The sequence below is a fragment of the Petromyzon marinus genome, chromosome 42 (genome assembly GCF_048934315.1).
Source record: "Petromyzon marinus isolate PM22_M1 ecotype Great Lakes invasive population chromosome 42, UKy_Petmar_22M1.pri1.0, whole genome shotgun sequence".
Taxonomy (NCBI): Eukaryota; Metazoa; Chordata; class Hyperoartia; order Petromyzontiformes; family Petromyzontidae; genus Petromyzon; species Petromyzon marinus.
Genome location: NC_133708.1, coordinates 13,334,899 through 13,361,676, shown reverse-complemented (window position 1 = coordinate 13,361,676; position 26,778 = coordinate 13,334,899). Strand labels below are relative to the sequence as shown.

At 55.4% G+C, this 26,778-nt stretch overlaps 1 protein-coding gene across 4 annotated transcripts in view; it reads right to left on the bottom strand.

Annotated features, from left to right (window-relative positions):
- LOC116951169 (inositol 1,4,5-trisphosphate-gated calcium channel ITPR1-like) overlaps positions 1-26,778 on the bottom strand; it is a 135,410-nt gene that overhangs the window by 83,286 nt on the left and 25,346 nt on the right. For all 4 annotated transcript variants that reach the window (XR_012946579.1, XR_012946580.1, XR_012946581.1 and 1 more), the window contains exons 3-21: positions 24,110-24,219; positions 18,730-18,816; positions 17,387-17,545; positions 16,970-17,068; positions 15,080-15,163; positions 12,871-13,020; positions 11,807-11,902; positions 11,162-11,212; positions 9,600-9,760; positions 8,486-8,746; positions 7,593-7,734; positions 5,098-5,256; positions 4,133-4,305; positions 3,212-3,331; positions 2,613-2,765; positions 2,181-2,432; positions 1,460-1,604; positions 893-1,067; positions 441-640 (exon numbers count right to left, since the gene is read on the bottom strand). Coding sequence is in view for 1 of the 4 variants with exons in the window: in XM_076073551.1 (XP_075929666.1) it covers positions 441-640; positions 893-1,067; positions 1,460-1,604; positions 2,181-2,432; positions 2,613-2,765; positions 3,212-3,331; positions 4,133-4,305; positions 5,098-5,256; positions 7,593-7,734; positions 8,486-8,746; positions 9,600-9,760; positions 11,162-11,212; positions 11,807-11,902; positions 12,871-13,020; positions 15,080-15,163; positions 16,970-17,068; positions 17,387-17,545; positions 18,730-18,816; positions 24,110-24,219 (2,777 nt within the window). In the remaining 3 variants the exon portion in view is untranslated. The remainder of the gene's footprint in view (positions 1-440; positions 641-892; positions 1,068-1,459; positions 1,605-2,180; positions 2,433-2,612; positions 2,766-3,211; positions 3,332-4,132; positions 4,306-5,097; positions 5,257-7,592; positions 7,735-8,485; positions 8,747-9,599; positions 9,761-11,161; positions 11,213-11,806; positions 11,903-12,870; positions 13,021-15,079; positions 15,164-16,969; positions 17,069-17,386; positions 17,546-18,729; positions 18,817-24,109; positions 24,220-26,778) is intronic.

The following is a 26,778-nucleotide window of genomic DNA, read 5'->3' as shown; positions in this document are numbered from 1 at the left end:
TGGGGGGGGGGGGGGGTTGGGCAAGGCGGTGGCAAAGAAAGACAAAGATCCCCCCGGTGCAGGCTTCAACAGGCTGTAGGGCCAAGTGCTGTCGGCGAGTAGCATCTATGAAGGCCAGCACTGCGCACGAAGGGGTGGGTGTCCAGCACCACGCCCTGCCGCCTTTGTCTCCCGAGTGACGATGTTTACACATCGTATCAGGTACTCATTTGAGACTGAGTCCACCTAGTGGGGGCCCGAGGTTCAAATGATCATCAATGGTGTTGGCGGCCGTGAGTGGGAATCAAACCACGACACTACCGCTCCCCACAGACAACAATAACAACAACAACCGCCGTCCGCCACTAAGTGGCGGTGACGTCACCGCTGCCAGGCGCACGCACGCACTTGAACAAGGCGCGACTGGGCGATCGGTCCCGCGTGCGCTCGTGTGCGGGCACCTGCAGGATCTCGATGATCTTCAGCTTGGTGTCCATCACGGTGATGTCCTCGTCCTCCCCGTTGCCGTTGCCCACCGGCTTGCGTCGCACCACGTCAACGCCGTGGCCGCCCGGCCCCGCCGCGGTCATGGTGCCGCCCCTTAGCACCATCTGCGTCATCATCTCCCCCACGCCGTGGATCGAGCGCATCACGCGGCTCGCTGGGGCGACAGCGGCGGCAGGAGACGAGAGAGGGGAAGGGCGGTGAAGTTGCCGAGGGATTAGCGGCAGCCGCCTACTGGGAGGCCGGCTGCTGCGTAAAGTCACCTCGCGCGCTGAGCGGGCAAGCTGCCGCTCGCTGGAGGTGCCCTTTAAAGCGCGTCGATGAGGTGCGACGTAAAGCGCTTCGTCGCGTGGCGAGGAGCGGGGACGGCAGGAGGGGGAGGAGGAGGAGCGGCGTCACGGGGCCTCACCGCTGGGAACGTCGCCGCCGCCGCCGCCGCCGCCGTGCTTGCCCAGGCGATCGCCGGCGAAGGCCGGGAAGGTCTCCACGCAGTCGAGGAAGGCGAGCAGCGTCTTGGTGAGACACAGGAGGTTGCTGAACGTGTAGAAGCCGAAGTAGATGAGGTTCCTGGCCAGGTTCACCACCTAGCAGGGACGGAGGAGCGACAGCAGACTTTAGAAACCCGGTTTAAATCACAACTGGGTTTGTGAGTCACACGGGTCTCTATACAAGTCTATGAGTCTCTATGTAAGTCTATGGGTCTCTATGTAAGTCTATGGGTCTCTATGCAAGTCTATGGGTTTCGGGGTCTATATGTGAGCCTATTGGTCTTGGTGGTTGTTGTTGGTGGCTGGGCTGAGTCCATCACCGCACTACGCTCGACAACCCAGGTTTAATCAGAGAGCGGCTGAAACCCAGAATTCAAGCCCATCATTCTCAACGGTGTCGGCTCAGCGTCTCTTCTCGAGCCACGCGAGGTTAGGGGCGAGGGGGGCGGAGTGGGGGCGGAGTGGGGGCGGAGTGGGGGCAGCCTCGCCTCGTAGGTCAACTTGTTCTTGTCGCCGTCGGAGAAGGGGTTGCTCTGGTCGACGACGGTGCGCAGGTAGTCCTCCACGAAGGCGATCGTCTCCTTGAAGCGAGACTGACTCTCCGCAGTCGACGTCCCGTTACACGCGTCGTAGCTGCGCACGGACACGCGTGTGGGAGCGGGCGCAGGGATGTGCGGCGCACGCATCTGGTGTCACAAACGCCAGACACAGAGCGTGGCGGTCAGCACGCCGCGCTACGAACCCGGGGACCCCCGAGTTCGATTCCCGCTCGCCACCAACGCCGGTGACGATTATCTGAATCGGACCCGGACCTCCCCGAGGTCGACTCGGCCTCAAATGTGAACGAAATGCGGCGGTGTAAACTTCGCCACTAGGGAGACGAAGGCGGCCGGGCATAGTGCTGGCCACCCACGCCCTTGTGTGCTGTGCCGGCCTTCATAGGTGCTACTTGCTAACAGCACTGGCCCCAACAGTCTTCCAAGGCTATACGAGGGACCTTTGTCTTTGTCACAAACGCAAAGATCCCCCAGGCTGGTGGGGCAAGTGCTGTTAGCGAGCGCCTATGAAGGCCGGTGTTAGCATCCGCCGTGTCAGTACATACGTGTGTGTTGCATGCACGCTGTTAGTACGTGCATGCATCGCACGTACAAACACACACACACACGCGAGCGCTAGTCTCCCCCCCGTACCTCCCCGCCGCGGACTTACTCGTTGATGGTGATGCGCGTCGGCACCTTGTACCAGAGGCGCGCGTATCGCACCGGGGTCACGGGCTCCTGGGGGTCGCGGTCCACGTGCAGGTGCAGCATGAGGCGCGAGAAGGAGGCGCGCAGGTCGTAGGGCAGCCCCTCGTCCGCCATGCAGTGCAGGATCAGCTCGACGCTCAGCTCCGAGGACAGGCGGTCGATGGCGAGGTACTGCCGGTCCAGGCACATCCTCGAGAAGAGGTTCAGCTGGTACCTGCGCGGGGGGGGAGGGCGCGCGGAGGGTGGGGGGAGGCGAGGGGGGGAGGTGGCGGGGCGGCGGAGGGGGTGGTGGACACGTAGACGTGCGTTACACGGAGGAGCGCGACGGAGAGCGCGGCGCCAATTTAAATCGCGATTCCCCGCGAAGCGTCGGGAGTTGCGGCCGGGGGCGGACCTGTAGTAGACGAGGATCTCCTCGTCGTCGGCGTTGAAGGTGCGCGAGCTCTCGGCCAGCGCGCGCACCGACTTGCTGTGCGGCATCTTGTCCGAGTCGCGCCAGTACAGCCACACCTCGCAGTACTGGTTCGTGGCCGTCATCTGGCACAGCCTGGCGGGCGCACGCACACGGACGACGCGCGGGCGCGGGGATCGAGCGGCGTTCAACGCGGAGGGTCGTACGGCAACGGGGTTGTCGCAGATGGGCGCGCGAGTGGGTGAGGGGCGTCGAGTGGGCGAGAGGCTGAATGAGCGGGTGGGTCAGTAAGGGGGGCGGGGGAGAGGGTGGGTGAGTTGGTGGGTCACAGTGAGAAAGGAAGAGATTTATTGAGTTTGTGGGTGAGGAGGTAAGCGAGTTGGCCAGTTGGTGGGTGGGTGAGTTGGTGAGTTGGTGGGTGAGTTGGTGGGTAGGTGAGTTGGTGGGTGGGTGAGTTGGTGGGTGGGTGAGTTGGTGAGTTGGTGGGTGGGTGAGTTGGTGAGTTGGTGGGTGGGTGAGTTGGTGGGTGGGTGAGTTGGTGAGTTGGTGGGTGGGTGAGTTGGTGATGGGTGGGCCCTCACTTGGTCTCCAGCAGGATGTCCGAGTTGGTGGGGTTGAGCACCGACTTGCAGATGAGCTCCTGCGTGACGGCGATGGCCGTGTGGTTGGAGACACACAGGTCGGCCAGGTACTCCAGGAACCTGCAGGGCGAATGCAGCGACCCTCGTTAACCGCCGTGAACCAGTCACCGGGAACGAACCCGCACCGCCTTCGCCAGCGGCGTAGTGAGTGAGCGAGCGTGCGCAGGCGGTGCAACTGCACCTGGGGAGCCCATGGGCCACCCGGGGCCAGGCACCGGGCCACGAAGAGGGGGGGGGACACATGGATAGGGGGAGGCCTCATTTTTGTTCCTCGCCACCAGGGACCAGGCCAACCGCGCTACGCCACCGATCACAGAGTGGGTGGGGTGGGTGGGTGGGTGGGGGGTGGTGGGGAGGGATGGGGGGAAGTGTGGGTGGGTGACAGAATGTATGAGTGGGTGATTGAATAGGCGAGTGAGTATGGAGACCAAACCAGCGACCTCTAAAGTCCAGTTTTGCTGACCATTACATCATGGAAGTATGCGGGTTACATTCAGACACCATGTATATGTGGGGAGCAGCAGCCCAGTGTTTGTGCGCTGCACTACGGACCCGGCCACCCGAGTTCGGTCCCTGCTCATCACCACAAAACACCCGTGACGATTATCTAAACCCATTCGGCGCCTCCCCTCGCTCGACTCGGCCTCAAATGAATACCCGACGAGATGCGTAAACATCGCCCACCGGGGGGGGGGGGGGGGGGGGGAGACAAAGGCGGCCAATCACTGGCCACCCCCCGCCTCGTGCTCCGTGCCGGCCTGCACGGCCGCCGCTGGCCGACAGCGCTCGCCCCGGCGGTCCGTTCAGGCCACACGGGACGGGGGACCTTTGTGTCTTTGTCGTCGCGGCCGCGGCCGGCACCTGGGCTCGCGGTTCTTGCGCAGGAGGCTCACGAAGGTGTCCACCTCCACGGCCGTGATGTGCTTCTCGAGCAGCTTGCGGTTGTTGTGCAGCAGCGCGGTGATGGTGTCCTCCGCCAGCACGTCGTAGCCAATCTGCTTCTGCATGAAGCCGAACTGCTTGGCGATGTACTCCTGTGGGGAGGGGGGGTGGCGGTGGTGGGGGGGGGGGCACATGGTGAGGATGGCTTGGTGATTGGAAGCTCCCTTTCCTGTGCAGTGAGTGTAAATATTACCATTGGCTTGTCTTGTAGCATGTACTGTGAGTATAATCATTGTAACTAAGCTCTTGTAGTATGTACTGTAGTATAATCATTGTCACTAAGCTCTTGTAGTATGTACTGTAGTATGTACTGTGAGTATAATCATTGTCACTAAGCTCTTGTAGCATGTACTGTGAGTATAATCATTGTCACTAAGCTCTTGCAGGATGTACTGTGAGTATAATCATTGTCACTAAGCTCTTGCAGTATGTACTGTAGTATAATCATTGTCACTAAGCTCTTGCAGTATGTACTGTGAGTATAATCATTGTCACTAAGATGATTGGCTTTTAATTGCCGTTTGCGTTTTACCCATAACAAGAATGTAGTTGTCCGCATGTTGTACTGTGCGCAGCAATAATAGCAGCAATAACAAATATAATACAGTAAAACCTTGGATTGCGAGTAACTTGGCCTGCGAGTGTTTTTGCAAGACGAGCAAACATTTTAACTAAATATTAATTTGATAAACGAGCGAGGTCTTGCAATAGGAGCAGTACGTATACAAGCTTTGTGCTGCCGAGCGTCACGTGATCACAACTGACATACGAGTGCTTTGGATTACAAACACGTTTCCGGAACGAATTATGCTCGCAATCCAAGGTTTTACTGTATTCGTTATTCTATCACGGCACTGGCTGAGAGAGGAGAGGCGTTTGGCCACCTGGTTCTTGCGGTAGTCCTGCTGCGAGTGGCGCAGCACGCGGTAACACAGCTGGCAGATGTACTTGTAGGGCGCATGCTTCTGGTCGGAGAGCTCCTCCAGCCGCAGCAGCGACTCTCGCCCGTTCCCCGAGAAGGGAGCCTGCAGCAGCCGGAAGATCTGCGCGCCAAAATAAAAATAAGAACTAAAAAAACCAACACGGAACGCAACCTCAACGGTGAAAATCTTAATGGGAATCTGTACAGGGACTCCTCTACTTATGAACACATTCGACTTACGGACTTTCAGAGATACGAACAAACCTGCCCGTATGTCCAGTGGCCTGTTCGGACCGAGAGTCGTAAGTTCAACCGCCACGCAATAGATGGCGGTGGTGGCATCTCTACATCTGCAGAACGTGAAGAACCAGTGGCATCTACATCTGCAGAACGTGAAGAACCAGTGGCATCTACATCTGCAGAACGTGAAGAACCAGTGGCATCTACATCTGCAGAACGTGAAGAACCAGTGGCATCTACATCTGCAGAACGTGAAGAACCAGTGGCATCTACATCTGCAGAACGTGAAGAACCAGTGGCATCTACATCTGTAGAACGTGAAGAACCAGTGGCATCTACATCTGCAGAACGTGAAGAACCAGTGGCATCAATATCTGCAGAATGTGAACAACCAGTGGCATCTACATCTGCAGAATGTGAAGAACCAGTGGCATCTACATCTGCAGAACGTGAAGAACCAGTGGCATCTACATCTGCAGAACATGAAGAACCAGTGGCATCTACAGCTGTAGCACGTGAAGAACCAGTGGCATCTACATCTGCAGAAAGTGAAGAACCAGTGGCATCTACATCTGCAGAATGTGAAGAACCAGTGGCATCTACATCTGCAGAACGTGAAGAACCAGTGGCATCTACATCTACAGAACGTGAAAAACCAGTGGCATCTACAGCTGTAGAACGTGAAGAACCAGTGGCATCTACATCTGCAGAACGTGAAGAACCAGTGGCATCTACATCTGCAGAACGTGAAGAACCAGTGGCATCTACATCTACAGAACGTGAAGAACCAGTGGCATCTACATCTACAGAACGTGAAGAACCAGTGGCATCTACATCTGCAGAACGTGAAGAACCAGTGGCATCTACATCTGCAGAACGTGAAGAACCAGTGGCATCTACATCTGCAGAACGTGAAGAACCAGTGGCATCTACATCTGCAGAACGTGAAGAACCAGTGGCATCTACATCTGCAGAACGTGAAGAACCAGTGGCATCTACATCTGCAGAACGTGAAGAACCAGTGGCATCTACATCTGCAGAACGTGAAGAACCAGTGGCATCTACATCTGTAGAACGTGAAGAACCAGTGGCATCTACATCTGCAGAACGTGAAGAACCAGTGGCATCAATATCTGCAGAATGTGAACAACCAGTGGCATCTACATCTGCAGAATGTGAAGAACCAGTGGCATCTACATCTGCAGAACGTGAAGAACCAGTGGCATCTACATCTGCAGAACGTGAAGGACCAGTGGCATCTACAGCTGTAGAACGTGAAGAACCAGTGGCATCTACATCTGCAGAACGTGAAGAACCAGTGGCATCTACATCTGCAGAATGTGAAGAACCAGTGGCATCTACATCTGCAGAACGTGAAGAACCAGTGGCATCTACATTTACAGAACGTGAAGAACCAGTGGCATCTACAGCTGTAGAACGTGAAGAACCAGTGGCATCTACATCTGCAGAACGTGAAGAACCAGTGGCATCTACATCTGCAGAACGTGAAGAACCAGTGGCATCTACATCTACAGAACGTGAAGAACCAGTGGCATCTACATCTACATGCCGTCCAACACGTTTGAAATCGATAGGAGTAAAGTTGAACTTACGAACAGACCTCTGGAACCTAACTCGTTTGTAAGTCGAGGAGTCCCTGTACATAGACTGGATGAGGAATCCAATGAGCTATGAAGCTCTTTTCACAAATGTCCAATATGGGCAGGCTAGCTAGTTACAGAGGAGGGCCCACATGGCATGGGTGGGCAGAGATGCGGGTGAAGTGGATGATGTGTGGGTGGGTGTGTGAGTGGGTGGCCGAGGGGAGTGAGCGTGCGTGCGCGTGGACGATTGTTCAATCTGTCCGTGAACAAGTGAATGAGCACGTGAGTAAACGGGTGAGTAAGGAAATGAGCGTGTCGATGAGTGTGCGGGCGCGTGGGTAAATTAACAGGTGAGCGAGTAAGCGGAGCGAGCACGCGAGTAAACGGGTGAGTAAGGAAATGAGCGTGTCGATGAGTGTGCGGGCGCGCGGGTAAATTAACAGGTGAGCGAGTAAGCGGAGCGAGCACGCGAGTAAACGCGCAGGTTTAGCGAGCGCGCGTACGCGAGCAGACGGGCGTGACGTGGCGGTTGGCAGAGTGGTAATTTGCGAGCAGGCGAACGATCCGCACGTCACGACAGCGACAACAACGGCGAGGTAGGGGGGCGACGCACCTGCTTGAGGATGTTCTGCTCACGCGTCAGCTTCTGCCGCTCGCGATTGGGCTTGGAGATGGCCACCTTGAGGGGCTCCTGCCCGTTGTTGGGGATGTCGGCGATGAAGAAGATCAGGTCCTCCAACAGCTTCGTGACGAACCTGGCGGAGGGGCGGTCACCAAGCCGCCGCGTACCCCGGCACGGAATCCGTCGGTCAACGAACCGCAGCGTCGGCACGAGCCCTCACGGGGGCAGCCGCCAATCACCTCTCCTGCCCCGCCCACCTTTCTCACAAGCCCCGCCCACCAACAATAACGATGATGACGATGACGAGAATCTCCCAATGCCGCGCCATCCGCGGGAGGCGCACTTCGATCGCGGCGTCTTCAGCCAACTAGCGACGGGTTGTCCGCACGTTGCGGGAGGAGACGGCCGGAGCACCCGGACAACATCCCCCACGCGTGTGCCAGCGGCGCCTTCCGCGACGCGCGACGCTCGCGCGGCCCACCCGGCCCTCGCTCGCACGGCCCACCCGGCCCACCCGGCCCTCGCTCGCGCGGCCCACCCGGCCCACCCGGCCCACCCGGCTCTCGCTCGCGCGGCCCACCCGGCCCACCCGGCCCTCGCTCGCACGGCCCACCCGGCCCACCCGGCCCACCCGGCCCACCCGGCCCACCCGGCCCTCCCGGCCCACCCGGCTCTCGCTCGCGCGGCCCACCCGGCCCACCCGGCCCTCGCTCGCGCGGCCCACCCGGCCCACCCGGCCCACCCGGCCCACCCGGCCCACCCGGCCCTCGCTCCCGCCGCCCCCGCGGGGCCGGCGGATTTCGGAGCGGTCCCCGCCGGCCGTCGCGCGACCCCAGCCCTCCGGCCCCCCGCCCAGCCCCCACCACCCCCCAAACCGTGCTCACTTGCGCTCGTTGTGCGAGAGGTCGGCCTTCTCCATGCTGTCGGAGACGAGCGCGAGCACCTTGCACGCGTCGTTGGCGAAGTCGAGGTCGCGCACCTCCGCGGGCGACACGGGCACGATGGCGAACGCCTCCTTGTCCTCCTTGAGCGGCGACGTGCCGATCTTGAGCATGACGGGGCGCTCCTCGGACGCGTCGATGGGGATGAACGTGCTGTGCACCCACGTGTTGGTGCACAGGTGGCGCAGGCGCACAAACGAGTTGCTGCGGGACAGCGACGGAGAGGAGGGAGGGAGGGAGGGAGGGGGAGGAGTTACCCGCTGCGTGGACGTGCGTACGCGTCGAGCCCTCTGGGTGGACCGGCTGCGGTCGCCTGCGGGGGGTTGTGCGCGTAAACGCTGAGCGTGCGGCGTGCCCTCGAAGCTAAGCAGGTTTGAGCCTGGACAGTGCCGGGAACGGGCATCCACCCTGCACGCGACAGGTGCTATGGGCTGCTGCCGGGCTACGTGGTTCGCAGCAGCAGCAGCAGCGTTCAACCTACGCACAGACTTCTTAGAGACAAAAGGCCACCACCTCTTTATTCAAGGCCCCACCCTCTCTCGCTTGGCTTTCGAGCGACGGAAATTTTGGCTCGGCGCCTCAGAGTCACGCTCATTCATATCCGCAAAACGCCGCGTGCATTGCAAATTGCATCATAGTAATTATCGTCGTGATTGTTGTTGTTGTTTGCTGCTGTCATCGTCTGCGCGGCTTGGGTTGCCACGGTGGCAAGATGTTAATTACCTCACCTGGTATACAGGAGGTCGTGGGTGCAATGCCGACCTTGATGCCTGTATGTTTGGAGTTTGCGTGTCTCTCTCCCCGCGGTCACGTGGATTTTTCTCCAGGTCCTCCGGTTTTTCCCTCCACATTAATAAACACGCGTCTAGAGTATTTGGCCGCTATACGTCTCCACATTGATGAGCCACTTTATTGAGCTATCATTTGCGGCCAGGTCGCTTCTGAAAAGTCAGCTACATAGCCCCCGTGGAGCCTCACCTAGTAAAATAAAAAAAATGTTTTTGTTAACAGCTTTTAGTTTGTTGACCTCCGTTATAATGCGGGCGTCGCCCCTCACCGTGGCACAAGTGAGTCCCCGCGCTGCAGCGTCGTGGGATCCAGCTCGAAGATGGAGGCGATGTCGTCGCCATGCGGCACCGAGATGAGCGTGAAGTGGATGTTCTCCTGGCGCCGGCGGGCGCGCGTTCGCGGGCCCTCCGGTGGAAACTCCGTCTCCACCTGCACGGCGAGGACCGACCAGCCAGGTTGCACGTCTGTGTGTGTAGCGGTGGGGAGCGGTGGTGCAGCGGTTAGCACTACGCTGAGCTACGAACCTGGCGAACCAGGTTCGATTCCCACTCACGGCCAACACCGGTGACGATTATCTGAACCGGTCCCGGGCCTCCCCTCGGTCGACTCAGTCGACCACTCTGCCAACAAGAGTAACGTTTGTGGTATGGCCCCCAAAACCTGCGTGGTTCATTCTCAGAGCTGGAATTTAGCCAAACCAAATTTGGCTTGATGGTTTCTCTCCCTCAGTTGCGCTGCTTCCAGTGCAGCTAATAAATGAGAGCTTTTATCCTATCAGATTTTCCACCTGCGCTGTCCCCGCCTCTCCGGGTGAAAAATCTACCCTGAGGCCTTCAGAATGTTGAGTGAATCCCCTCTGCTGTTGAAGCAAATTGGGACGATGTAGTTGATTGTCATTTTCTTTAACCAATCAGATGTCGAGTTTGCCATGGTGGGCGTGTCCTTTGACACGCCGGAGCCTTCTAGCTGGCCTAGCTGCCTACGTCAGCCTTGTTCGTGTGGCGTGATCGGAGGGCCAGTTAGCTAACTGAAGTAAAACTCGCTAGCACGTAACGTAGCATCATCTAAGATTTATTTAAACTTTCTTTCCTGACGTTTATATTTTTAGATGTAGTGCTTTATATTTTTTTTTCTGTGGAGAAGCCTGTTGAATCCTGATTGTGTTATTTGCGTTTTTGCTTGCTTGGTGGTCGAATGAGTCAATGCAACTGGTTGTTGTGAGTTTGTTCGTGTTTCTTTGGTAATGACATTGATTTGGGCTATGTGATGTCTATTTGTGATGCAGCATCCTGTCATACTACGCAATAGTGGTACATCCTTGATGGTTTCAGTCACCGTGTATTCATGTCTCTGCAATTAGTGCATTGTAACTTTCATAGGTGTTGAGCCTCGTGTTAAATCACTTTATTCCACTCGATAAAGGTCACTGTCACTGTGTATATGGGGTGGTTACGTCGAATGACAACAGCCGAGAGCCCTCGTGTCACGGTGAGGTTATTCAAGGCGGTTTAATTGCGGGAGGATCGCACTGAAGGCCTAGGTGTAAAATACCCGGCCCGCCACTGCCAGGCAGAGACCATTAACTCACTGCGCTTGAGAACACGGTTTAATCACAGACAGCGGCCGGAAACCGGATTGGAACCGAACAGTGCCAGCTCAGCGCTCTGACCCCTGACCCCCAAGCCACTCGGCCCGCCTCTGCAACGCGTGACCTGGCGGCCTTCGCGAGCGAGTGAGTGCGTTGCAGCGGTCTTCATCGTTCTCGCCTCCACCTCCTCCGTCCGGCACATCGTTGCCAACGGTCGCGGCCGCGTACAATTCGGTACTCACGGGGGTTTGCGGGGAAGCCACACTCCCTGCATCCTGGTAATCGGGGTTTATCTAGGACAATATAAAACATATTAAAATAAACTCATTAGCGCTTCATTCACAACCAAGCGATAATGACAACGATGACGGCCTTTATTTACAACAAAGAATGCACACTCAGCCGCGTGCGTTAAGGCGCACGAATGCGCACGTACCCACACCCATTTTGCATAGCCCCGCCCACTACTCCGGTAGCCCCGCCCAATTATGGGTAGCCCCACCCACGACTCAGGTAGCCCCGCCCTCTGCCCACATCGTGAGTCGAGATTGACCCTTAACCGGATTGGCATCACGGAAGATGCCGATACCTCGTGCACGACTCTCCAACACCAAACCGCGGACCGTATCACTTCGCACTGCCCCAACCGAACGCTGTATAGAGTTGAAGGCGGCGAATCCGACGTTTTCGCCAAATCTCAGACAAAGCAACGCGATGTCTAAGTCACCTGCAACGGAATCTCTCAAACAGCTGCTGCTCTTCACTGGCCGTGCGAAACCATCGCGAGTCGAGCGCCAGGCCAGAAACGTGTTCACAAACAGGGGGGGGGAGGGGGGGGTGACGTCGTGGCCACGCCGGGGACGCTCGGTGGGCCGAGCAGAGCTCACCTCTGCCGCGAGGTACTTCTCCGTAGCCAGGTGCTTGAAGCGGAAGAGCGTGTTCCAGTGTCCGGCGCCACCACGGCACGGGCAGTGCTGCACCACCTGATGGCGACAGCGACGGCAATGGCGTCAGCGGTCGCGGCGGTGGGCTGGGGGGTTTCTTACTCGTGTCTCCTCGTGTCTCCTAGAGTCTAATCGTGTCTCATCGTGTCTCATCGTGTCTCATCGTGTCTCCTCGTGTCTCATAGAGTCTAATCGTGTCTCATCGTGTCTCCTCGTGTCTCATCGTGTCTCCTCGCGTCTCCTCGCGTCTCCTCGCGTCTCATCGCGTCTCATCGCGTCTCCTCGCGTCTCATCGCGTCTCATCGCGTCTCATCGTGTCTCATCGTGTCTCCTCGTGTCTCATCGTGTCTCATCGTGTCTCATCGTGTCTCCTCGCGTCTCATCGCGTCTCATCGTGTCTCATCGTGTCTCATCGTGTCTCATCGCGTCTCATCGTGTCTCATCGTGTCTCATCGTGTCTCCTCGTGTCTCCCCGCGTCGCCGGGCAGAAACGCAACAAATCAGACCAGCGACAGCTTGGGGAGGCCTTCATCCAGCAGTGGATTGATCATGGCAAGTGATGATAATAAAGTCAGAGTGATGTTCTGCTCAAATGAGCACCAATGAGGCATTGGTGCTCAACCTCCTGTCTGCAGGCCTGAGACAGTGGTGCAAATTCCACATTCTTATAGTGGGGGCATGTCTCTCCATAGGACAACACCTTCCCACAAAGTGGCAGCTTAAAACCCAGAGGGATGATGGGGCGAGTCAACACCCGACCAGGATTTGAACTCGCAACCTTCCGATTGCGAGCAGCTTGCTGGGTACATACACATGCATGTTTGTTTAACTTCTTTCCCACCGTACGTCGGCAACCGTGCCAATCGGAGGTAGCACCGAGCGGATGACGAAGGCTACACGTGAACGACGCTCCACCGAATCGAGCGCCCTGGAAAGCAAAACGCGTTCGAACGCCAGGCGAGCGGCAGACACTCCCACGTTGACGCCTTCGCTCGGGGCGCACGCACCTCGACTTCCCAGAGCGCCTTGGGGCTGGTGGCGGAGGTGGCGGACTCGCGGAGTGTCGTGCGCAGGAACACGTACTCCTTCTTCTCCTTGTAGACGTCGCACGTCAGGAACTTCTCCTGCTCCGCGTGGAAGAGACGCACGACGTCCCCCTGCGGAGCAAACGTCGGCATGGTCAGGAACGTCCGCATCGTTCATTTAACACGTGGGCTTTCGCGACCGATATTATTCACGATGAGGTGTTTTTTTTTTTTAGGTCGGAGATCGCGGGAAGTATGTCGTATGTCCACATCCGCCTGATACGTCCAATTAGTAATGTATGTGAATGCAATCACCCTCCTGGGTGCTTCTTTGCACTTGAAGGCGCACAGTGATGACATCGCCTCATGCTCGATTTAATACCGGAAACCAGAAGACTTCATCACAAATTCTGGCAGTCGCCTGATGATGCTGGTTGTTGTAATCGCCAGCGAAACGTCGTTAACTCAAATTGGAAATGTTGTTGTGGGTTTGCTCTCCAACATGGTGCTGTAGTACAAACTAATTGGCACGTTCTGATCACATGACAAACCTTACTAAGTGGCTGTGTCACGCGGCGGTGGCTGCACGACACATTTACGAGATCTAACCCGCATCTCCGATTAGCATGGTTGGCTACGTACAGGGCAAAATAAGTTTAACATACAGTAAAACCTCGTTATTTCAGTATCTGATCATTATTAATTGGGGATAATTCGACATGGCTGAGCTTTGGCATCTATAAGGCGTATTAGTAATTCGCCACAAGCCGAATGGTCCAATTTCAGCATAGCACGTGGGGCGACGTCACACACCACAACCAAAACAACGACTCGGTCTAGTGGCGGCGAGCATGGTGAGCGTGGCGAGCGCGGTGAGCGTGGCGAGCGCGGCGAGTGTGGCGAGTGTGGTGAGTGTGGCGAGTGTGGTGAGTGGCGAGTGTGGTGAGTGTGGCGAGTGTGGTGAGTGTGGTGAGGGTGGCGAGTGTGGTGAGTGTGGTGAGTGTGGTGAGCGCGGCGAGCGTGGCGAGGGTGGCGAGTGTTAGTGCCGACCCGTCGTTTTGGACTTTCCCTTGTGTGTGTGCACTGTTAACGCCAACCCTCTCAGAAATGCTGTCTCCACCTCCATCAAGAAGTAACAGAAAGGGACTGAAGTATAAAACCCTGGGTCTGTGAGACAAATACAAAATTTTGGATATAATTGATGCAGGGTGTGTGTCAATGCGTATGGGGTGTGAAAAGATTGGCAAACTAATTTGGATTATTTTTCTAATTGTGGCAGGAGGCACTGGGGAGTACCATTGTACATCATTTGGAATATTGGATAATTCGGCAAGGCCACAGCCCCATATGTGTCGAATTAACAAGACACATCGTCGATATCATCATCGTGAACGTTAACATCACGGTCGGCATCGGGATAATCATGACCAACACCAGGTCATGTTTAGACGGTGGCGCCTCCTCCAGCGCAGTACATCGCATGCAGACACAGGGGGCACTCGAGCCCAGGGGGGCAAGGTGACTGCAGCACCGGCCTGCAATTGGGCGTAACACACCCACCACGATCGTCAACATGACAGCAGCAGCAGCACTATGACCACCACCAAAGAGACTGTTGGGGAAAGTGCTGTTAACGAGCACCTATGAAGGCTGGTAATGGCACACGAGGGGTGGGTGGCCAGCACCACACCCGACGCGCCTTTGTCTCCCCAGTGGCGATGTTTACGCACCACACCGGATACTCATTTGAGGCTGAGTCGACCTAAGGGAGGCCCAGAACCGGTTCAGATAATCGTCACCGGTGTTGGCTGTTAGCGGGAATCGAACTTGGGCCGCATGGCTCATAGTACAGCACGCTAACCACTACATCACCATCATCAACATCACCATCATCAACATCACAATCATCACCATCATCATCACCATCATCACTATTATGCCCTCTGTCTGGAAACTGGCCAAGTGCCCTCTTGATGGACGGACGTAAAATTCCCCGGGCAATGCGGTAGGTAAGCAGCTCGACGGCTCACTTTAATAACGGACGAACGAGTGAGTAAATTCATGGTTTCACGAGTAAGTGAAGTAAGTGATTTAGTAAATGAATGAGTGAATTAATGATTGCGTGAAATTTATTAACGAGTGAATGAACGAGTACGTGAATGAGTGCATGAATGAGTGCAGGAACACAAACCCCTTTGAGGATGTCCTCCTGGTTGTCGCTGTACTTCATGAAGAGCGTGATCTTCCAGCTCGTGTCACACTGCACCGAATTCACCTGCGCAACACGCACCGCAAACGGACGTAACGGATCTGGAAACGACGATTCCGACCGCCAACTTTAGCCTGATCGCGTCTCACCGGTGCCGTGTCAAGAGGCAAAAGTGCCCGTTCGGATCTCCCGTACGGCAGGGCGATCCTTAGCGTCGGAGAACGACCCACGGAAGCGGCTACCAGAGAGCTACCTCTGAAGATCCCTTCAAGCGACTTCTAATCCACGCAGTAGGCGGTAGCCCGCTCCCACCTGACCCACTTGCTCAAAGAGTCATTCTCATTGCACGAAATCAAACTGATGTTCGTTACTCTCGGAGCGCAGAACTCAATTGAATGTGATGCGTTGTTTTGTGCGGTCATCGGTGACCGGGCTGAGACCATCGACCCACTTGCACCTGGGAACCCAGTGTGAGCACAACATAGTCTTGTGATTCTCTGGGTCTCTACGCGAGTCTGTGGGTCTCTACGCGAGTCTATGGGTCTCTATGAGTCTATGGGTCTCTATGCGAGTCTATGGGTCTCTACGCAAGTCTATGGGTCTCTGTGAGTCTATGGGTCTCTGTGAGTCTGTGGGTCTCTACGCAAGTCTATGGGTCTCTACGCGAGTCTATGGGTCTCTACCCGAGTCTATGGGTCTCTATGCGAGTCTGTGGGTCTCTATGCGAGTCTATGGGTCTCTATGCGAGTCTATGGGTCTCTACGCGAGTCTATGGGTCTCTAAGCTAGTCTATGGGTCTCTAAGCGAGTCTATGGGTCTCTGTGAGTCTATGGGTCTCTGTGAGTCTATGGGTCTCTGTGAGTCTATGGGTCTCTGTGAGTCTATGGGTCTCTACGCGAGTCTGTGGGTCTCTACACGAGTCTATGGGTCTCTACGCGAGTCTATGGGTCTCTACGCGAGTCTGTGGATCTCTACGCTAGTCTATGGGTTCTCTGAGTCTATGGGTCTCTGTGAGTCTATGGGTCTCTGTGAGTCTATGGGTCTCTGTGAGTCTTTGGGTCTCTACGCGAGTCTATGGGTCTCTGTGAGTCTTTGGGTCTCTACGCGAGTCTATGGGTCTCTACGCGAGTCTGTGGGTCTCTACACGAGTCTATGGGTCTCTACGCGAGTCTGTGGGTGTCTATGCGAGTCTGTGGGTCTCTACGCGAGTCTGTGGGTCTCTATGCGAGTCTGTGGGTCTCTACGCGAGTCTGTGGGTCTCTACGAGTCTATGGGTCTCTAAGCTAGTCTATAGGTCTCTACGCGAGTCTGTGGGTCTCTACGTGAGTCTGTGGGTCTCTGTGAGTCTATGGGTCTCTGTGAGTCTATGGGTCTCTGAGTCTATGGGTGTCTGTGAGTCTATGGGTCTCTACGCGAGTCTGTGGGTCTCTGTGAGTCTGTGGGTCTCTAAGCTAGTCTATGGGTCTCTGTGAGTCTATGGGTCTCTGTGAGTCTATGGGTCTCTGAGTCTATGGGTGTCTGTGAGTCTATGGGTCTCTACGCGAGTCTGTGGGTCTCTGTGAGTCTGTGGGTCTCTAAGCTAGTCTATGGGTCTCTAAGCTAGTCTATGGGTCTCTACGTGAGTCTGTCAGTCTCTAACCAAGCCGCTGGTGACGGGGCCCAGGTTTGCGCACAGCTGGCCGAATCCCGGGTTAGAACCCAGGATCTCAGCAGTGCCGGGTGACTGCTCCAACGCCCGAGCCACCCGGCGACTTCAACAACGCAACAATTGACTCCGCGTCGTGCGTCCGCCCTCCTCCTGGCTGCGATTGCCATGCCGAGGCGTGGATTCGGGCTGGCTGTGTTTGTTTGACGTTCCGAGCGAGCGCGCACCTCGTTGCTGCCGGGATTGTCCACGAGCTCGAAAGTGCTCGCGTGCAGCGGCTGCCCGGCGTTCACAGGGTTCAGCACCACCTTGTCTCCCACAACCACCTGGGGCGGCACAGCCGGTCACAACCGGGCACAACCGGTCACAACCGGGCACAACCGGTCACAATCGGACATGGACTTACACGACCAGGCACAACCAGGCCACAAGTGGACACAAGCGGGTACAGCCGGGACATAACCGGGCCCGGACGAACACAACCAGCCACAACTGCACGGACGCAACCGGGCAGGGACGGGCGCACGGCGAGACGACGACACTCAAGACGAGGGACGTCCAGGCTTTGACGCTGGGCGAGACGTTGCCTGCCGCTCGCGCTGCATCCCCCGCGTGCGCGCGGCCCGCCCGTGCCGCGGACTCACGTTGTCGCCGGGCACGCGCAGCTTGTAGAAGGGCTGGATGTAGAACCACGAGCCCTCATTGCCGGAGGGGTCCAGCATCACACGCATCGCCTTCTTCTCCAGCAGCGCCGGCAGACGCTTGTTCACCGTCATGTATTTGTTGCTCTTCATGTGCAGCAGCTGGCGCACGCGCAAAGACCCCCCAACCCCCGTACAGTCTTGAACAAGAAGCTGGGGCGAGTGCTATTGTCCGTCCCCCCACGCACCGCCGATTAGCACGGTTGGCTACGTACGGTGCGAAAGAAGTTCAACGTACGTACATGCATACGAGCAGCACCTAGGAAGGCCGGCACGGTACACAATGGGGTGGGTGGCCAGAACCACACCCGGCCACTTTTGCCCCTCTTGGTGGCGATGTTTACACATTGCACCCGGTGCTCATTTAAAGCCGAGTTGACCTCGGGGAGACCCGGGACCGGTTCAGAATATCGTCACGGGTGTTGGCTGCCGTGAGCGGAAGTTGAAGTCGGGTCGCCGGGTTTGCAGCGCAGCGCGCTAACCGCTTCGCTACCGCTCGACGGACGCATTCGCCACTAAGTGGCGGTGACGTCACCACGACGCTTGTGCCAGGCTACGTGCACGTTGAGGCCACGTGAAGTGTCGAACGCCTGCTGGCAGGAGGTCACGGGGTAGACCCAGGTGCCACGGGTCGACTGAGATGACTGGCTGATGCACCACCTGTGCCCCCTACTATGCCAACCTGCTGTGTTTTAGCCACCCGGAGCTCCGCTCGTTGTTGTGAGCGTCGCTCCTCCGCCCTCCGTTGTTGTTGGAGGGCGACTGCCTCCAACTGCCCAGTAGCATCCTTCACGAGCCTCCTCCACAGAGGCCGATCTTGACACCGCTGGTACCAGTCATCGGCAAGTCCACTTAGTGCGCAAACACCCGCACGCTCCAGTAATCCGTGTAATAAAAATAAGAAATGCGGCGCCGTTGCCAGATGGAAATCGTTCTCCCCTCTGGTACCCGATGAGTGTGGCTAAGACGTTGGCAGCGACCGATAAAAATCGTTCGCAGGCCGTTTCAGAGCGGCAGGCCTTGCGGTGGCCACGGTCCACGTGAGACCGTGTCTGGCTCGTAGATTCCCCACCGCTGGGTTAACGTAGAAATTTAAAAAAACTGCCCGTCAGTACATCCACTGCTGGATGAAGGCCTCCCCGCGCCGTTGTCGGCGCTGTGATGGTTAATTGGAAGTAAGCGAATCGCGGGACCGTGAGAGACGACGATGACTCAGGGAGGCCTTCATCCCGCAGCGGCTCGATCATGGCCGACGACAACGATGGCGACGATCACGCGGCAAGTACCTGAACCACGTTTCCGTACTGAACAACGTTCCCCAGCAGCTTTTTGTTCTCCGTGTCGTTTTGCTTCTTTTCAAGTTCCGCGGCGTGCTGCAACGAGACAAGAAACGTCACCGCCGCGCGTGAACTCGCGCGATCGCTCCGACAAAAAGAGGCCCGCCCGCGCTCGCCAGCGTTATCGTTCGCGATGACGACCACGACGATCGGCAGCGCTCGGTCGAGGTGGTGCACACGAAGGAACCGCTCCGGCCCGCAGGCCGTCCGTACCGTACGGGACACCGCGACGTTCGCTCCACGCGAGAGATGACGTCATCAGCAGCAGGAGCAGCGTGCGCAGTGGGCGCCACGGTGGCAAGATGTTAACGACCTCGCCTGGTATGCAGGAGGTCGTGGGTTCGATCCCTATCCTGACACCTGCTGCTGTATATTTGGAGTTTGCGTGTCTTTCTCTCCCAGTGGTCGTGTGGATTTTTCTCCGGGTCCTCCGGTTTTACCCTCCGCATTTAGAATCAAAGTGCGTTCAGAGGATTTGGCTGCTATAAATTTCCACACGATATCCCACTTTGTTGAGTTATCATTTGTGGCCAGGTGGGCAACCCTTTGATCAACATGGCCAATTTTTCATCGGGCAATTCCATAATAGCGACACGTCATTATACTAAAGTTACATCAATATTTCTAGCACCAACCCCCCAACCCCCTTAACGGACAAACAGACAGACGGACAGAGTTGATGCATCTTCGCGTCCAACCTCGAGATGAACAAATCGAATCGCGCCAAAGGCTTGAGAACTTCTGTGAGGAGGACTACGAGGGGTGAACGGCTCCCAATGGGGCTACGTTGGGAGCCGTTCACTCGTCAGGGAGTCGTGCAGAGGGACGAGAGCCGTGTCGGGTTTTTTTTGGGGGGCATTTGAGCCGGCTTTGCCCCCGGTCCTCCTGTGGAATTTTTAGTGCCACCGAATGTTTACACTGTGACCCTTGCATCACAAGAAAATAATTAAATCAAGGCCAAAGCTGAGTAGCGGGCTCGGAAGCACAACTTTAGCCAGACGCACGACGCGGCAAATATTTAACTCGGGGCGGTGCAAATGCTTTTCACCGCAGGCTGCAAAGTCGTCAGAAACGACCCCCCTCTCTCCCGTTTCTTTTGTCGTCCGTTTGTTAAAAGCCATTTTTAACCGGGTGTGAATGTGTGCTTGTGTGTGCGTGTGTGTAGGGAGTGGTAGTGTGACCCGAGTTCGATTCCCGTTCACGGCCAACACCAGCGACAGTTATCTGAACCGGTGCTGGGCCTCTCCTAGGTTGACTCAGCCTCCTCAAATGAGTACTTGGTGGGGTGTGTAAACATCGCTACTGGGGAGACAAAGGCGGCTGGGTGTGGTGCTGGCCACCCACCCCCTCGTGCAGCATGCCAGCCTTCACAGGTGCTTGCTAACCCCACCAGTCTGTTAAGGCTATACAGGGAGTCTTTGTGTATGTGTGTGCAGGGAGTCGTAGTGTAGGAGTTAGTGCGCTGTGCTACGAACTCGGTAACCCGAATTCAATTCCCGCTCACGGCTAACACCAGCAACGGTTATCTAAACCGGTCCTGGGCCTCCCCTAGGTCGACTCAGCCTCAAATAAGTATCTGGTGCAGTGTGTAAACATCAGTATCACAGGGAGGGAAAGGGGGCCGCCAGGTCCGGTTCTCGCCACACCACCCGCTCGTGTGCCGCGCCGACCTTAATAGGTGCTCGCCAACATCCCTGACAGTCCGTTTACAAGGCTATACGGGGGACCTTTGCATGCCCGAGTCCGTTCCTGTCACCTCCTGCTACGCGTGGTGGCATGCCGCAGGAGGGGACATGCCTAAGAGGACGTCGTCTACCATTCCACAGTTCCGTCCCACGTGTGCAGACCCACGCACGCGCTTCGCACGCACGTGCTACTTGCACGCGAGTAGCAGTGGCACGGCACGGCAGAAGGGAAACGACGCGCGTGCGACGGTTCTGACCGTGCGCATGCCGTCGGGTTAGTCAGCCGGGGGGGAGGAGGAGGAAGTGTGGGGAGGCCCGATAGCGCCGCGGTCAACGGCGTGGCTTCTGCTCAGAAGCATGCGCGCGTGGGTTCTAAAGCGTGCGCACATGAGCGTGCACACATGAGCGTGTGTACATGAGCGTGTGTACGTGTGCGAGTGCGAGTGCGTGCGAGCGGTGAGCGTGCGTACACGATGAGTGCGTGCGTGCGCACGCGTGCCCGGGCATGCCGACTGCCCCCGTAGCTGCTAAATTACGCTTTATATTAATAATAAATCATTCTGACACGCAAACCGCATGAATGGCGTTACCCTCCCCCCCCCCCCCCAGCCTCGCCATTGCAATTGGCGCGACGGTGAGATTTTTTCACTTAGCCCCAATGGGGTCGAACGATCGATTTCATTCAGAAAATCTAAGCAACCTACGCCGACCCCTCCTGAAACTCTCGCAGGCTCCTAGCATTCACGAGCCCTGACGGGATCCCAAAGCTACTTCATTCTGTCGCAGCGCTACCGCTAAACCCGGCGGAATCCAACACTTGCCACGGCCTGACTCCAAGTCCAACTAAATAATAAATTATTTCTTTTTTTCAAAACCAATATCGGCGAGAGGAACGCATCCACGTATTGTAAGCGTGGGAGTACCCACACTTTACACCACCACACGCAAACCGCCACACCGATAACCGCGACGGTGAACCCATGTCCGGTACACTGCTGGGTGGACAGTGGTGGTGGTGGCTGGCGGTGGTGCCTGGTGGTGGTTGAGGCAGGGGATTTGAATAAACTCGGCCGGATTCTTTCAGCTGCCGCGCCGAGAGACCGGATCGAACCGGCGCCCCCGTACGCATTGCAAGTCCAGCAGCGTGCCGGCCATTTGCCCCGCCGCCGCCGCCGTGGGGAGGCTTTACTCTCCAACCCACCGGCGTGCTGAGCTTGTAGCTAATTGGCACGTCTTTTGTTTACGTGACAAACCTCGCTAAATTGGATGTGTCGGGTGACGGCGTGTTTAATGACACACACATTTATATTGATGCAATCTCACCCAAAAAAAACCTCTATTATGGATAATATTGGTTGCAAAAGCCTACTCCTACGTGTTAAACTGCTGCCCAGAGATGGTATGGGTGGGTGGGGTTTTCTTTGAAGCTGCCGAGTTGGCAACAACTTGGACGGTGGGCGAAGCTAAGCCCGGGGCGAAGGTTTGTCGTCCTTCAGCTCAACAGTTATCTGTTGCATCTTCAACAGTGCTGTATGTCGCTGGCCGTTTGGCGTTCTGGGCCCCTTTTGTCGGGTATTTGAGGTGCCCAGCAACTGTGGTAAAAGTATTTTTACGATTCGCTTATGTGTTTTGAATTTGTTTGAGTAAAAAAACTAAAATAATGTTTAGAAAGGCTAAAGATGTGTCAATCCTTTAATTCTGAAAACGTTCCCGGTTACTGCTACACATCCGTTAACCCTAAGAATAATAATACTACTACTATGTGCCGTCTGCTCCACTCACAGTGGACGTTAAAGATCCCGTGATGTCATTATCAAAGAGTCGGCCGCAGTCTGCCACCGGTGTCCAAATTCGTCACATTCGAGAACGACACCGCAAATCACTCGAGCGAGATTCCACACACAAATACATACACACACATACACACACACATACACACACACACATACACACACATACATACACACACATACATACACACACATACACACACACACATACACACACACAAATACACACACACACATACACACACACATACACACACATACACACACACATACACACACATACACACAAACACACAAACACACACACACATACACACACACACACACAAACACACACACATACACACACACACAAACACACACACATACACACACACATACGCACACACATACACATACACACACAAACACACACACACACAGACACAAACACACACAAACACACACAAACACACATACAAACACACAAACACACATACAAACACACATACAAACACACATACAAACACACACACACACACACAAACACACACACACATACACACACACACACAAACACACACACACAAACACACACACACAAACACACATACAAACACACAAACACACACACAAACACACACACAAACACACATACAAACACATACAAACACACACACAGCAGCGGCGGCGGCAATCACTACCGGGCCCCCTACCGGCAGCAGACTCACTCCCTCCCCCCCCCAGGTAACTCTCCCGAATTCTCAGCTGCTTAAGCTTTATAAACGTGAAACTGGACGTGCAAGAGTGATTTCGTGGGATATCAGGTTTTTGTTTCCAGGACACCCTTGAGAATTCCTCGAATTTGCTCAGCAAATGGGAGGAGAGGTTGGCGGTGGTAAATCATTACCATGCCTCGGGTACAAAAATGTGCCCCCACCACCAAAGACAAAGATCCCCTGTATAGCCTTCACAGACTGTTGGGGTGAAGTGCTGTTAGCGAGCCTCAAATGAGTACCTGGTGCGGTGTGTAAACATCGCCACTGGGGAGACAAAGGCGGCCGGGTGTGGTGCCGGCCACCCACCCCCTCGTGTGCCGTGCCGGCCTTCATAGGTGCTCGCTCCCACCACCGCCGCCACCACAACAAACATGCCTGACGTATATAATTATAGAATTCGCTTGGTCATTCATCCAGACATGACGGCCAGCCAGCAGGGAGCGCTCTGACGTGAAGTCCGGTACCGTATGGGCTGCATCCCCGCTCCCCAGATAAGGTCAGAGTGAGCGGCTTCCCATTTGGAAAGTTCTAAGTTCACATCCTGATTGGGGGTTGACTCAGCCCATCATCCCTCCGGTCCTAGGGTTGGTAAAACGAGTGCCACTTTGAGCGGAGAAGTCAACAGCGGTTGTCCTACAGAGAGACTCGCCCCCCACCCCTGCCCCCGGCTCGAATGTGCCAGTGGAAAACCACCCAGACCTGGCACGGCTCAGATGCGCCGGTGGAAAATCACCCGGACCTGGCATGGCTCGGATGTGCCGGTGGAAAATCACCTGGACCTGGCACGGCTCGGATGTGCTGGTGGAAAACCACCCGCACCTGGCATGGCTCAAATGCGCTGATGGAAAATCACCTGGACCTGGCACAGCTAAGATGCGCCGGTGCAAAACCACCCGGACCTGACATGGCTCAGATGCGCCGATGGAAAACCACCCAGACCTGGCACGGCTCAGATGTGCTGGTGGAAAACCACCCGCACCTGGCATGGCTCAGATGCGCCGGTGGAAAACCATCCACATCTGGCATGGCACGGATGCGATGGTGGAAGAGAGGCAACTTCAGTGGCGGTGGAAGGGCGATCATGCGGATCACTCACGTGGAGCTTCTTGAGAAGAGCCGGGTCGGTGTTGGCCCCGGCCTTGGCCGCGTTCCAAAACTGCTTCTGCGCGGAGTAGCGATTCATCGGGCATATCTTGAAGAGGCAGTCTGAGGCGGGAGACCAGGGTGTAGCAACAGGGGGGGTGGAGGGACACAACCGCAAGATGGTGTTATCAACCGTAAGCCCGTAGCAGTGATACAAATAATAAAACATCTGTCTGGCCACGATTCAGTGAACGCACATCGGACCAGGTACTCAGTTTAAACTGAACCAGGCCTAGGAGGAGGCCGCAATGATAGCCGAGTCGAGATTCAGTACATAGGCTCTCTCGCGCGCACACACACACACACAGACCCTTGTACAGACTGCGGCGTTGGGGCAGGTGGTGTTCGCAAGTACCTACGAAGGCCAACACGAACGTTTATACACCGCAGCAGACAATGTAAGGTCTGGTTTAGATCGCACTCGCCACTCACGATAGCCACGATCAGCAAGCGAACTCAGGTCCCCGGGTTCATTGCGCAGTGTCTTAACCAACGCGGCAAAACGCACAGGACCCCCACACTCCTGTGTAGTCGATGCAGACCGCTGGATTGGGCAAATAATGTTACTGAGCACCGATTGAGGCCATGGCGTGGACAGCACAGCATCACCCCCAGGCAGCTACAGTGAGGGAAAAAAGTATTTGATCCCCTGCTGATTTTGTACGTTTGCCCACTGACAAAGAAATGATCAGTCTATAATTTTAATGGTAGGTTTATTTGAACAGTGAGAGACAGAATAACAACAAAATCCAGAAAAACGCATGTCAAAAATGTTATGAATTGATTTGCATTTTAATGAGGGAAATAAGTATTTGACCCCTCTGCAAAACATGACTTAGTACTTGGTGGCAAAACCCTTGTTGGCAATCACAGAGGTCAGACGTTTCTTGTAGTTGGCCACCACTCCTCTTTGCAGATCTTCTCCAAGTCATTAAAGTTTCGAGGCTGACGTTTGGCAACGCGAACCTTCAGCTCCCTCCACAGATTTTCTATGGGATTAAGGTCTGGAGACTGGTTAGGCCACTCCAGGACCTTAATGTGCTTCTTCTTGAGCCACTCCTTTGCTGCCTTGGCCGTGTGTTTTGGGTCATTGTCATGCTGGAATACCCATCCACGACCCATTTTCAATGCCCTGGCTGAGGGAAGGAGGTTCTCACCCAAGATTTGACGGTACATGGCCCCATCCATCGTCCCTTTGATGCGGTGAAGTTGTCCTGTCCCCTTAGCAGAAAAACACCCCCAAAGCATGTTTCCACCTCCATGTTTGACGGTGGGGATGGTGTTCTTGGGGTCATAGGCAGCATTCCTCCTCCTCCAAACACGGCGAGTTGAGTTGATGCCAAAGAGCTCCATTTTGGTCTCATCTGACCACAACACTTTCACCCAGTTGTCCTCTGAATCATTCAGATGTTCATTGGCAAACTTCAGACGGGCATGTATATGTGCTTTCTTGAGCAGGGGGACCTTGTGGGCGCTGCAGGATTTCAGTCCTTCACGGAGTAGTGTGTTACCAATTCTTTTCTTGGTGCCTATGGTCCCAGCTGCCTTGAGATCATTGACAAGATCCTCCCGTGTAGTTCTGGGCTGATTCCTCACCGTTCTCATGATCATTGCAACTCCACGAGGTGAGATCTTGCATGGAGCCCCAGGCCGAGGGAGATTGACAGTTCTTTTGTGTTTCTTCCATTTGCGAATAATCGCACCAACTGTTGTCATCTTCTCACCAAGCTGCTTGGCAATGGGTTTGTAACCCAATCCAGCCTTGTGTAGGTCTACAATCTTGTCTCTGACATCTTTGGAGAGCTCTTTGGTGTTGGCCATGGTGGAGAGTTTGGAATCTGATTGATTGATTGATTGCTTCTGTGGACAGGTGTCTTTTATACAGGTAACAAGCTGAAATTAGGAGCACTCCCTTTAAGAGTGTGCTCCTAATCTCAGCTCGTTACCTGTATAAAAGACACCTGGGAGCCAGAAATCTTTCTGATTGAGAGGGGGTCAAATACTTATTTCCCTCATTAAAATGCAAATCCATTTATAACATTTTTGACATGCGTTTTTCTGGATTTTCTTGTTATTCTGTCTCTCACTGTTCAAATAAACCTACCATTAAAATTATAGACCGATCATTGCTTTGTCAGTGGGCAAACGTACAAAATCAGCAGGGGAATAAATACTTTTTTCCCTCACTGTACATACACACAATGCCAGGTAAACATTTATGGAGGAGTCGAATCGCGATTGGGAAGGCCAGGCCCTGGACATACGTGACTCGCCACTCCTGTTAGCCGTGACCAGGAATCGAACTCAGGTCCCTGGGTTCAGAGTTCAGCGCCATAGCCACTTTGAGTGTCGCCGTTCGCACACATTAATCAGGGGACGGGGAAACCTTTTCCTTGCCAAAGGCCAAATAGGATCCTCAAACATCTTTTGGCGGAGCCACACATTAGCATAATCCCGCCGCCGGCGTTATCTCCGATGAAAACGCATAAAATAGTGGCAAGTCAACCCTTAAAGGAGAGGGCCTTGCGGTGACAGCAGTGCCTTGATTACGGCGCTAAAATTATAAACGCGGTGATGTTACCAGGTCGGCAGAAACCACCCCCCCACCCCCGCCCCCCACTA